The sequence below is a fragment of the Daphnia magna genome, linkage group LG8 (genome assembly GCF_020631705.1).
Source record: "Daphnia magna isolate NIES linkage group LG8, ASM2063170v1.1, whole genome shotgun sequence".
Taxonomy (NCBI): Eukaryota; Metazoa; Arthropoda; class Branchiopoda; order Diplostraca; family Daphniidae; genus Daphnia; species Daphnia magna.
This window is the reverse complement of record NC_059189.1, coordinates 7238437-7252778: the sequence shown is the minus strand read 5'-3', so window position 1 is coordinate 7252778 and position 14342 is coordinate 7238437. Positions and strand designations below refer to the sequence as shown.

At 38.9% G+C, this 14342-nt stretch overlaps 1 protein-coding gene and 1 pseudogene across 1 annotated transcript; both read left to right on the top strand.

Annotated features, from left to right (window-relative positions):
* Nucleotides 1–2401: 2401 nt before the first annotated feature.
* Nucleotides 2402–12154, top strand: LOC123475372 (annotated as a pseudogene).
* LOC123475371 lies at nt 12152–13207 on the top strand. The gene has a single exon (XM_045177978.1). The coding sequence runs from the start codon at nt 12152–12154 to the stop codon at nt 13205–13207; it is 1056 nt and encodes a 351-aa protein (XP_045033913.1).
* Nucleotides 13208–14342: the final 1135 nt, after the last annotated feature.

Sequence of the window (14342 nt, the reverse complement as noted above, 5' to 3'; positions counted from 1 at the left end):
GAGGGCCGTAATCCCCCAAAAAGATAGTCGACTTTGGTGGCTTCCGCCATTGTTGGATCCACCACCCTACAAAGATCAATAACATCGTAATAGTAGTTAGTTGTCGCTTCTTCGATACCTTGAACCCGGTTCCGCAAGCGTGTTTCCTGGAACAGCTTGTAGTTTTGTTGCTGAAATTCTTTCAAAAACAGTGTTCTGACTCCAGTTACTGCCGGAAGATCAGCTGCGTTGAGGCCAACCCCCGGTCGTATGGGTAAATCACGCCACTCCGTCGGAAGTGTGGAGCACAGGTACCATTTTCTTGCCGCTCCATCCAGATACATGCTGAAATTCGCCCTTAGCTCCGTATCGCCCCATTGATTGTACGCTCCCGTTGACTCGTAACGCTCAAGCCAGTCGAAGGCGTCATCTTCCGGCGTTGCCTTAAAGACCTTGGGACTCAAAAACTTTATCTCAGGAGGCATAATGCCAGTACCTGAATCACTATCGGTATCTGCAAATAACTGCTCCTCGTCAGTGCTATCCCCGTTTTCCTCTTCTTCGCTTTCTTCGCTACTTTCGTGTGCGTCGTCAATACTCTTGTCTACGTTAGATTCTTCAAGATCTTTCGCAGTACTCTCCAACTCGTCGTCTTCACTTTTTTCGCTACTTTCTTTAACTGCCTCAATACTCTTGTCTACGTAAGATTCTTCAAGATCTTTCGCAGTACTCTCCAACCTTTTTCCGCCTGGATTATCCGCTGCCCACTTCCCACTACGTCCTCTGTGCTGTCCGGCTCAACAGTTTTTCCTTCCAGATGCTGTTCCGGTACCGGGCGCGTAGATGGAGGCAAAGGGTGTAAACGTCTGCTCGGATCCCTTGGACAACTAGGCCAACGTCGATTCGATGACTTTCTCATTTACCTCCGGCAAAAAAAAATGATTAATGTCTTTCTGCATTACAATACCTCAAAATCTTGTCACAGCAATAAACGATTTCCTTGAGAGAAAGCTAATAGAAACCAAATAGTCTTCCCCACTGTCAGCCGAAAACGTGGCTCCGTATCCAACAATTTAAGATTTGGCACAACCCGTTGGTTAAACCGCTTGTGGTAGAGCCCCTAAACGATTTTCGCCTCTGACAATGAATAATACTATAAGATAAACTTCCTTGCCTTGTCTCCTTAGTAATGCTGCATCTCCACCATTTGTTACACTTGGGGGTGATGTGTAACACGAGTGTATTAGGACGTCCACACGGTAAGACGTCAAGTAAGAACCTTGCATTCAAGAGACACTACACCGCCTATTTATGGTAGGTGAACAGCAAGGTTGAATCATCGAGTGCTTTCGCCCTTGCTGTCTCTACGAACAATCGAAATAACCCGTATGACTTATTACTGAGCAAGGTCGGTTGTACGAGTACATCCGCCCTTGCTTGTTTCTACAAAAGAAGAAGATACCCTTAACCATTTACTACAAAGCAAGGCCGAACGTTCGAGTGCTTCGCCCTTGCTTGTTTCCCCGAAGCGTTAGAGAAGGTGCAAGCGTCCTGTGATGCTACCGCAACATTCAGACAAAACAAGGTCGAATGTACTCGTACATTCGCCCTTGCTTGTTTCCAAGAAGGAGGTGAGTGTTGGGTGTGTCTCACGCGTATGTCACGTGATCTCCACGTGACAATATTCACTATTAAAAAAAAAAAAAAAACTAAAAAAAAACACAATAATAATAAATAAAAAGAAAAAATAGCATGGGCAGTCATGAAGCGACGATATTTACAACATGGATTTGGAAACATCACCGGGTGGAAAAGTGAAAAAGCCATTCTAATTTCAGCAAGATGCTGAGAAACGAAGTCTAACGTATACATGATGACGGAAAGTGGGGGATTCAAAAACAGCAGCAAAGACAGTCAAGCGACAACTGAAGAACAAAAACCACGCTACACCAGACTACTTTGATCGCCTTGACGCAATCTTAAAAAAAAATAAAAAAAAATAAAAAAATAAAATAATAAAAAAATAAAAAAAGGGGGGGAGAAGAAATAACATTCCATTAACCACTCTGCAGAAGAGAGAAATCGTGTACGAGACTGAAACTGCAACGACTATATAAGGAGGAGTCGTTAAAATCTAGCATTTACATATAAGGTAAGAAGCTTTTTTTTTTTAAAGGAGGGATCAATTAAACAAAACATTCACATATACTGTAGAAAAGCTTCTCAGACTAGAAGATAGTTAAAAGACAAAGGACATAAAAAAAAAAAAAAAATTTCATTCAAAGTAGATTTCTTTAGTAGATAATCGTAAGCAACCTTGAGCATGTTAGGGGTGGGTACTCCAACTATATAACAGACAAACAAGACAGAACAAATTTTTAGTTGTATTACCAACCTTCCACGGAAAGATACATAAAAAAAAATGAATCAAACCAAGAAAATTGAAGAACTAACAAATGCAGACTGGAGTGATGAAATCTTGATGACTTGGATTGAAGAAGATACCCCACAATCGGAAATAATTGAAACGCTACCAACAGGAAACGACTGGGAAGACGAACTCTTAATAATGAGTAATGAAGCTAACGGTGAGATACAAATTAGTGCGAACGCAAGTGAAAGTATGCAGGTATCACGGAATATAAGTATGGAAGCAGACGTAACAGGATACAGCAAAAGTGACAGTGATTGTGAATTTATGCAAGAGAAAAGATATAACAATAGTGATAGCGATTGTGAATTCATGCAAGAGAAAAGTTCTATATCACCATCAGAAACGGAAGAAGAAGAAACATCATCGAGTAAAGTGGGTTACTACTACAGTAAAATAGAAAGTGACTTAGAACCATCGTCGTCAGACAGTGAAATGGCCGCCAACTGTAAAGCAGTAAGTGTAATCAACAACGAAGAAGAACAGGAAACTTTGTCATTACCAGTTCCCGTAATAACACAAACGGCCTACTGTAAAAACTGTATGATGAAAACATTCCCAGCTATGGACACGGAGATGACACGAAGAAGAATCGTCGCCATAACGATGTTGATGAAAGGAGAGTTCAACTACAATTTGCTGAAAGTATCAAGAGAAATGATCAGAAACCACCTACTAGAAGCAAGAGAAAATGGGAAAAACATAAAACAAATTCTGGACACTGTTTTCCCCAATGGAACGACATTATTACACGGGAGTGTGATAAAAGAAAGATTCGATGTGACGGATATGTTCCTTCAATACGGAGCTGATAGCAATATTTACGAGGAGGGGATGACAATAGCACACCGAGCAGCAGCGGATAATAATGTCCATTTACTCCGTATTCTATCCCATCACGGTAACACATTCAACATCCAAAACAGCATGGGAGAGCCCCCATTACTAGTGGCTATAGCTCTCAATAATATGGAATGTATTAAATATTTGTGGATGGATCGAATTTTTGTGCACCAAACGCTGGATGAAGAAACAGTGTTACATTATGCTGCTAAATATAACAACAAATTCGTCGCGGAAGTATGTCCAGTGGAATTCATCAATAGGAGATCACGCACATCAAAGGAAACTGCGTTGCAAATAGCTGTAAGGTACAGACATACGGATATTATAGAAATATTGTTACGTCGAGGAGCTCGAGATGATAACCTCAATACGGACGGAAAATATGCACAGGACTATATAGATGACGAAACTAGCATTCGAAATCTATTCCGAAAATTCCGAGTGCTAAAAAGAAAAAACAAGTGTACCAACAGCCAGACGTCATCTAAAAGAAAATAACACCCCATTATTTTAATCATCACCAATGCTACAATATTTTAGACGCTTCTTATAAATATATATTATGGTGCAATTCACGTTGCTTTCCTAAGACCTGAAGTCTGCACACAAAGGTGAAATTGGAGGACCAATTTATCCTGCCGCACAGGGGGAAAGGAATGTAACGAGCCAACTGCATTATTTACGCTTTACAGAAGATGGCAAATCTGCACGGACATTGAGTGTACGCAAGGTGTACACCAAGGCAACGCCCACATGACCAAGTGACCACACGCTACCGCCATCTAAGCCACACCCAATGTGCCACTTGCAATTCTGTATAAAAGCAATGTTATTCGCAACAATATTCAGAGTAGTGTCATGCTTCTTGGTTTGGTTGTATTGCTATTGTAGTAGTCAAATAAATACACGACTGGCAAATCTTACATAATTAACAATTCTGAAAAGATTGGTGGCGTTGGTATTACGGTAGAAATAGACGAATCGAAATTTGGCAAAAGTAATCTGTTAGATGCTTTAATCATATTAGTTATTGTAATATAACGTTAATATAGGAAAATATAATCGAGGCAAAAGGGTAGAGGGAGTATGGGTGTTTGGTGGAGTTGAACGAATATCTGGAAAATGTTTTCTTGTTGCAGTGAGTGATAGATCCTAGATCTATTTCTGTTTAATTATTTATATTTAATTGTTAATGTTTCTAAAGTTATATCGTTCAAAAATGTTTTACCTTTGTCTAAGTTATTAATGGTTTCCTTCAGCTCTCCGTTGTCTGTTTCTAATTTTTATATTTGTTGGTTCTTTATAGAAATATAATGTTAAATATATATTGTTTATAGTTTATTAGTATAATTATTATATTTACCTTGTTTATTTCTAATTCCTCTAATTGTTGTTTGTAATTTTCAATAGCAACCTAATATCGAACCCAAATTATTTTCATTTTTGCTACACAGTATTGTAAGATTTCTTTACCTTATTTATTTCGCTTTCTTGTTTTATAGTTTTTGATTCAGCTTGATGTTTTAATATGTTGGCCACTAAAGATGTTTTTTTTTTCACTAAAAAGTTTTTTTTCTTCTGTTTTGGTCATTTAAAAAATTTGTATGTAATTGTATTTTTGATGTTTTTAAATCTGTAGCAGATGACAGTAGTAGATAGTTTATCCTTGTTGTGACTTTATATATATAATTATGTAATTTATAGTTTTCATGAATGATTCTTAATTGACTTTATTTGCTTGTTAGTTATTTAAATAAATTTAGTTATACTTCAGTTTTCTGAAAATGAAGTTAAGGAATGTAAATTTGATATATATAGATTTTAAAAAATAACATGCAACAACGGATAATTTCAAGTTGCAGACGACAAATTATATACTTTGTATTTCATTCATTTTTTTAAGTTTGCAGTGTGTACATCTATGTATTGGATAACACATATTTTTAAGGTAATATTTCATTGTTAATTTTTTGGTAATAGAGTAGTGGTATTAGAGTAATATTTATATTTGTTTGTTTTTTTATATATTATTTAATTGACTAATTTATACATTACTTTATAAACTAATTATTAACTTAATAGATGTACAGTATCCTGCACAAAAAGGTGAACACCGATTTATTTTGAAAAAGCCATCTGTGGGTAGAAAATATTAATAGTTTACCTTTTTAAGGAGAGGTAGGGTGGTTTTGGCGCAAAATCATCATAATGGGGGTTGGGTAATGTCAGTCCAGACACTTTTTTTGCCCTAGATATTAAATGTCTGGAAAAAAGTGTATACTGTATCATCGGTAGACTCCCCTACCCCCCGGCTAAGTAGAAAAATTTTTGCAATACAAAATATAGTCTTTCCATTACTCGTTATTGTCATTATCGGGTCGGGAAATTGGGTAGCATATGGAAACACAAAATTATTTTTATCAGTATGCTAGCATCTGTTACTAAATTGTTAGTGGCTTATTGGATATGTTTCCGTCGGCTACGCGGGAGTTCCGCGTTCAAAGCTTGTATGCGTTAATAGTATTTAGAGCAAATCTAACTAATGAATATAATTAAATAAAATTTTGATTAGATATATAATATTTAAAATTTTGAAAAAAGTATTTATATGCGATTAATGATTATTTAATTCGCAAACAATTACACTGTTTTCATGAACGCAATAATTTTGTAAACAGTTGTCTCATCCAAGTCTAGAAGGCGGAACTCCCTCGTTGCCAACGGAAACGTATCCAACAACCCACTAACAATTTTTTAACTAACTGCTAGCATACTGATAAGGCCACTGGGTGTCCGCCTTCGAGATTTAGTTGGGCATACGTTAATGGCTGAACCGGGCTGAATGGTGAAGTGGCGCGCTATTGCGCAATTATTCAATTAAAAAAACAGCAACGGGAAGCCTAGTTTGAAACCAAGTACCGGTTAGGTTGATCAATAATAAAATAATAATATAAAAATAATGAAAGGTCCGCGATGGCTAAAATAAGTGAAATAGTTGTAGTGCCAAAACGCTGCGGTGGGTTAGGTTAGGTTAGGTTAGGTTAGGATCGCACATTTCGTCGTTGCCTTTGCCACTAGATGGCACCACACGAATGACTGATTGTACAAGCAGTTTTCCCAGCTGACTTCATTGTTCTTAAAATGCTAATAAAACAAATGACAAACGACAACCGCGTACGATATTTGTAAACAAACAGTCAAACACAAAATAAAAGTTATAAAATGAACACAAATACCAACAGATTAAAAATTCTGATCAGACACGTAGTTTAATACGGCAAATCGAAAAAGAAATAAATGAAAACGAAAAGTTCCCCAGTTTACACACGATAATTCCCCCCAATTTTGCAGCCAATCACAAACCGGCGGGAACAACAAAAATTTGAATTTCGACCGAATAAATAAATATACGAAATGAAGAAAAACACCAACAGACTTGAAAATTTGCCCAGACACGTAGTTTAATACGGCAAATCGAATAAAAAATCAATAAAAACGAAAAGTTCCCCAGTTTACACGCGATTATTCCCTCCAATTGACAACCAATCAAAACCCGGCTGGAACCCCAGGGGAAAAAATAAACATTTTGGGGCCCATAACCACAGGATAACCTTCAATCTTTCCAAAGGAAAATCTCTCAGGGATAAAAATAATTTTGTGTTTCCATATGCTACCCGATTGCCCGACCCGATAATGACAATAACGAGTAATGGAAAGACTATTTTGTATAGACCAGTTTCGGATGCTGCGTTGCAAAATTTAAAAAAATCCAGGGGGGTTTCGATTGCAGGGGGAGATAGGAAAAAAGAGGGTTTTTGATTTATTTACCCTAGTAATACTTTTCCAATTCAGGAAATGTTCTAGAATACTACACTTTAAGACATTCTGCGTCTTCTCCAGTCATTTTAAATAATTAATCATCCCTAGTTTATGCTGCGTTGCAAAATTTAAAAAAATCCAGGGGGGTTTCGATTGCAGGGAGAGATAGGAAAAAAGGGGGTTTTTGATTTATTTACCCTAATAATACTTTTCCAATTCAGGAAATGTTCTAGAATACTACACTTTAAGACATTCTGCGTCTTCTCCAGTCTTTATAAATAATTAATCATCCCTAGTTTATCCATGAAAATTAATTCAAGTAAAAGGCTAGGTAGTAATACTTTTCCAATTCAGGAAATGTTCTAGAATACTAAACCTTAAGACATTCTGCGTCTTCTCCAGTCTTTATAACTAATTAATCATCCCTAGTTTATCCATGAAAATTAAGTCAAGTAAAAGGATAGGGATGCTGTTTAGTATTTTTTGCGTTTCTAGTGTCAAGAAAATATGTAAACATGGGTGATTGAAATGTGGATATGGGGATAATGGATAAATAAATGTTTGATTTTTATACGAAATCGTGAAACGCTGTTTGTTATTGTTTCGATTTTAGCACAGGTTACCAGTAGAAATTAACATACTTTAAAACATAGACTGCGTGTGTATTAATAACCAAAATTTATAAATACCTTTTTTTTCTTCTTGTGAACACAACAAAACACAAACAAACAAAAACGTATCCTTAGAAATACACTTTGTAAATAACACCAAGAACTTTCCAACTCTATCTCGTTCAGGGGCCTGAACGCTGTTAGGCAAAACATGACGACAACTCCTGTTAGGGTTCAGGTCCCTGGCCTCAATTTGCAGCAAGAGATAGACAGCTCAATTCGCTATACTAGCGCAACTTGCCTTACGCATTCAGTTGCAACTCCATCTCGTTCAGGGACCTGAATCCTGTCAGGCAAAAACACAAAACCCCCGAGCCGTTATTTTTTTGTTTTGTGTTTGTTTTTATTTATGTTTATTGTTGATTTTTCTTTCTGTTTCCTTTCCGTAATACAATGCCTTTTAACTTTATAATTTTGTTTTCATTTATTAGAATATTTCTTAATTAAGCAACGATATAATTTCATTAAAATTACTGTAATAATTGTGAATTTCCACTCATGGGCATTCGGGTAGTGGAACCGGTTCCAAAACCCGATATCATTACTGTGTACCCTATTTGACTTGTTTTTTGCAATACATCATAGTTTTATTTATTTTCCTTCACTTGCACACCCATTTTAAGTTAAGGCTGGGCCATATCTTTTAAAGTGGGTATTTTAATCGAAAGAAAACCGCTTGATAAATACCTACCCGAGTAATGACCCATCAGCTATTTTTCAGGTAGGTAGGTCGGTGCGGTTTAACGTGTCTCGGGTAATCCCTGTATCACAGTACACAAAATTAAAATAGCTTTATAGGTAACAATAATCGGTAAACCATAAGCTCTATATTTGAAAAAAAAATTACAGGAACGGATAGCTCTTGATTAGATCAATCCATTTGTGCAAAATTATCGCATTAAAAAATTTTACTAGGGTAGTAAACCGATTTACAATATTTTGCTTTGGTTGGTACGGTTTCACGGGTATCGGGTAACCCCCACCTCCCTGATTTATGTAAAACTTCAATAATTTTTTGCGGAAAAACTATAAGTCCAAATTAAATAAATTTTACAGATATCGATAGCCCTCATCAAAAGCTACCCATTTCTGTAAAAATTATGAAAAAATATTCATAAACAAAAAACTTGAGACAAGACGTTTTTTTATAGTTTTTGTGCTCTATGGATATACTCGACCCTATTGACAAAAGTAAAAAATATAATCCTTTTTAATTTTTTTTTTCTATGAATATTTGTTCAAAATTTTTAATAGAAATAGATAGATCTTGATGAGGGCTATTGATATCTGTAAATATTATTTAATTTGGACTTATAGTTTTTCCGCAAAAAATTATTTAAGTTTTACATAAATCAGGGAGGTGGGGGTTACCCGATACCCGTGAAACTACACCGACCTTAAAAAAAATTGTAAACCGGTTTACTACCCTAGTAAAATTTTTTAATGCGATAATTTTGCACAAATGGATTGATCTAATCAAGAGCTATCCATTCCTGTAATTTTTTTCAAATATAGAGCTTATGGTTTACCGATTATAATTCATTTAGTTCACGATCCGTCAAACCACACCGACAAAAATATCCAATCGGTTTATTACTCGGTTAGGTATTTTTTAAGTAAAAATTTTACGGAAGTGGATAGCCACCATCATCGCCTATCCATTTCTGTAAAATTTGTTAATTTAGACCTAATATTGTTACCTATAAAGCTATTTTAATTTTGTGTACTGTGATAGAGGGATTACCCGAGACACGTTAAACCGCACCGACCTACCTACCTGAAAAATAGCTGATGGGTCATTACTCGGGTAGGTGCTTATCAAGCGGTTTTCTTTCGTTTAAAATACCCACATTAGAAGATATGGCCCAGCCTTAACTTAAAATGGGTGTGCAAGTGAAGGAAAATAAATAAAACTATGATGTATTGCAAAAAACAAGTCAAATAGGGTATACAGTAATGATATCGGGTTTTGGAACCGGTTCCACTACCCGAATGCCCATGAGTGGAAATTCACAATTATTACAGTAATTTTAATGAAATTATACCGTTGTTAAATTAAGTAATATTGTCACGGGAATTTTTACAAAAGTGTTACGGGCGACTCCGAGATGGCGCGCAAGCAGCCAGAGGAGCAGACGGACTCGCGTCGCCCGTGATGGAGGGTGTTGGATCTGGCAAGGGGACGAGGACAGATCTTTTTTGGCTGCAATAAACTGCTTGTCTTGTCTCTATATATAATTGCATTTAACGAGCATTCGCTCGTTACATCTGGGGGCTCATCCGGGATTTCTTTTTTGAACTCGGGCCAATCTAAATTAATATTTTTTGTGCCTAATTTTGTGTTTGGTCTCTATTTTGTGATTGATAGTGTCTAAAGTGTGTTAAATTGTCCCTACGTGTTTATTCAAATTATTCAATTCCTAACTAATTGTTGCTTTTCTTGTGCCTTCCATGCAGGGAGGAAACTTTTCATTTGTCGCTTACTATAAAATAGACAGTGCCTACCCTGTCAATTTTGGATTTTGGATGCAACAGTGATTAACCTGTAGAAGTAAGTTGCGATTTAACCCCCTTCAAATTTTGCCAAAGCAGGAAGTGAGTGGTATCAATTCCCTCCCGATTTCACGTATCGCCATTCTGATTTGTTTCTCTTTGTCGGCCAAATCGACACTGAGTGTTCCATTGGACTGTTCCAACTCGTCATTTTCTTTCTGTGACTGAATTTTCAATTCATCCAAAATTCGTTGACATTTTGAAGTTGGCCTTGTAAATCCACCTGGGAAGCAGTTAGACTAGCGATTTTCTCAGCTTGATTTTTCATTTACATTCAATTTGCGAATTTTCTTCGTTGAGTTGGGTGATTCGCTGCATTAGCTCGAGTTTATTTCTTGTTCGTTCAGACGAATAAGTTCTTCAGTAGTACAGTACGGGCAAGTTGGGTGAGTCGCTGCTCGTTGGCCGCTTTCTGTTGTTCGAAACCGTTGCGTTTGTTCCTCCACGTTCACCGTTCCATCGGTCTCATCGTTCACCTAGGAACGTGGGTTCATAGGCAGACATCTTGGTTTATCATCCTGCTCCTTCAAACCTCTCTCTACCGTATGCAACATATATCTTGTATAACGGTCGGAATCGTAACACACTTCGCCGTCATGGAATTCTTCCAAATTAGAACATGGGGTTGGGAAATATTTGCATGGGGTCTCTTAAGCACCACCGGAGCATTTGCTTACTTCTACTGGTGCAATAGAAAATCTCGTTCCCCCCCTCCGCTACCTCCACCGCAAGTTCGTTTCCCCGAAGCAAACCACGAAAGAAAAGGGGCAACAAAAACTCTGTTTAGAAGGAAAGGGGGGCGCCAATTATCGTCAAGCCTGCGTCTAAACCTAAGCGAGCAGTTCCGCCGATGCGAAACGCCGATTTCGCCCATACTTCAAACACCCACTCAACGGCCGACAAGAGAAGAAACAGAGAACCCATTCGCAGCTCCAAGCCCTGTCGTCCATCGCGTATTCGTAGACGAAACTCTCTCGCCGGAAGTGCTAAATATGATTAAGCCGTTCAAAGGTTCATCAGCGGATGACGCAAGGGATTGGGTGCTCACCATCGAAGACGTAGGAAGAGCTCAAGGTTGGCGTGCTCAAACACACAGGAGGGCGGCGGTCTCAAAATTAGTTGGGGGGGCGTACGACTGGCATGTGGTGGATGGATGCAGCCTACCGTTGTGGGAAGGCTGGCGGGCAGCATTTTAAAAAATGTTCGTTAAAGAACTGACCCTGGAACAATGGACCCATATGGTAGAGAGTAGGACGCGCCTCCCCTTTGAGACAGGGCTGGAATATTCGCTGGCAAAAAGGCGAATTTGCATGAAATGCCCCGTACCCCTAACGCCATTGCAAGTTATTCAGAGGATGGTTTTTGGTCTCAACAGCCCGGCTTATAAAGCGGCCGTGCTGTCCAACAACCCGACGTCGGTCGAATATTACTTCGACCTCATCCGCCGCTTAGATGAAGCATCCCTGGGAGAAATCGAAGACCAGAGCGCGTCAGAAAGGGGTTTGGCCGAAACTTTACTCCCAACAGAGGCGGGAAGCGCTAGTAACCGTAACACCTTTGTAAATAACATGGTAAGGGAGATCACGCTTAGACTACCAAGAGACATGTCACACCCCCCTCCTACAGCACACAAGAAATCGCAAGATTGCTCTACGTGTGGACTAACTGGTCACGTGACCTGGCACTGTCCCGAAACGAGGGAAAATTTGGGAGCTATCCCAAAAACAAGCGTGAACACGGGAAACTTCAGGGCCGACTCATAGAGGCAGAGTCGGCAAAAATGTATAGCCTCGCCTTCACCCCCCCACCAATAATAATTGTAATTATCCCGCCAGTTGGACAAGTCCAAGCGATGATCGACACGGGCGCGTGTATTTCAACTATTGATCTTAATTTTGCACAACAATTGCACGGGTCCATTCACCCATGGGTGGGAGAACCTTTAGTGGGTTTCACAGAGGAGGAAGCCCGGCCGATAGGCACAACCAACGTTACCGTTTTTTTTGGAAACTCTGTGTGCAACATAACGGCGGCCGTCATGCTGAAATCTCCGTTCCCTGTCGTCCTGTCGAAAGGGTGGGTCGACTCTGCTCAACCGGTCTTCACGTATGAAGACGATAAACTCGCAATCCTCCCCCCCCTCCCCCGTACAAACAATTTGGAAGGGTCAGTCCGCCGGAAGGGCCCAAAACCTCCCACAGCTAAGCACCTCAGCACTATCGCAGAGTCTCCGGAAGAGGAAGAAGAGAATCTACCACACCGTGGTCGCCTTTTGCGTCGCCACGTGCGTCCCTCTCCGGATATTCGAGACGAAGCGCCGACTCGTCCCAGATCGATAGCATTACTAGTGTCGAGGGACGTCGTAATACCTCCCCATTCCGTCGCGAGAGTTTCCGGAAAACTTATTTCGAACGAATCCGGAGACTTGGTTTTGCAACCTTTTCTCTATTGCGGCGACGAGGGAGAATTTGTGAGTCCAAGGTGCGCCGTCAAAATCGATGGGGGAAAAACCGAAATCGAGGTAACAAATATAGGACGTTCACCAGTATTACTGAGGCAAGGGCAGGAACTGAATTCGATCGACGAGGGGGAAAACGTAACCATCGTAGCGTTGCGTGATCATACCTTCCAACCCCCCACAACGCCAGCCATGGAAGACAACGAGCTTGGGGTAACACTGGATGACTCCCTTGACGGGAGCCAAAGACGGAGACTATTAGCGATCCTTTCAAAGCACAAACACCACTTTCGAAAAAAAACGGATGTCGAGGAGGTTCCGCGTGAGAAACTGCTGAACCACGTCATCAATACAGGAAACAGTAGACCCCTGTCCGTAGCCCCACGTAGAATTTCACAAAAAGAGAATATGGTCGTAAACGAACACGTCCAAGAAATGCGGCCCACATAACACAAGGCAGTCCGTCGGATGTCCGACAGATGTCGGGGTCGGATGTTGAGTACATCTTTTTGATATCCTCCGGACAGCCCGATATCCGATTTGGATGTCCTATGGATGTTTTTTTTTTTGGTTTTGACCGCCCTCAACAGCGCCGTCGGACATTCTAAGGATATCCGAACGGCTTTCATTTGGCTATAAATATGACATGTATTGGATATCTAATCTTGAAAAAACATAAGGCTACACCAGGATTCAAACTCGAGTATCCCGCATCACAGTCGAATATTATTCCACTGTGCCAATCTACATATATATTATGTATCATTTTCGAACAATACAATCGAATGATTGTAAAACACTTGAGCTTTTTCGATAACAAATCACATACAGGATTTTTAAGAAGTCAAGATGATGTCGAACTTAGGTTAAACCAGAGGTGTATAAATTGAAATTAAACAATTTATGCTAAATATTTTTTGAATTTTAAACTTCAGCATGATTTATTAAGTTTAAAGTAGTTTTTTATTATTTGAAATTATAATCCTATCATAAGTATACTTGCTTTTAATATTATTAGATGCCAGATAATATTTATTTTCTGTGAGTTAATTTTCAATGGCTTGGTTCCCGTAAGCTAAACGGAAAGCTTGTGCAAACAAACTCACGACTTTCATATATTTTATTCATTTTTTGTAATAAATTTAAAAATAAACCATCCGGCAAATAGATAATTACTCCTTTATTTTTTTAATTTTTTGTTTTAAATGCTGGACTTCAAATAAAAATACGTTCAGGGGAAAAATTTGAACACGGTTAAGTTTTCCCCCTCTCAAGAAATTTTGACAATTAATAATGAAACTTAGTGATCGGCCCCAATTAGTTCTAATCGAGTTAACCGCCCCGCACCGATAAAGTGCATTCGGGGTTGAAATGAGGTGCCACTTTTTCAACCGGGGCGGTGCGGGGAAAAATTTGAGGTTAACCCGTTGCCCCGAAGCAATAAAAAAAAAATGCCGTTCTTTCGGTTTCAGAGTAAAAATCGGGGCAAGCGGGTAGAACGAGCTATTATCGGGGTTGTTATCGGATAGATCGGGTCAATCGATAATGTTTTTTGCATTGATGAATCGATTGATTGCAATCCAAT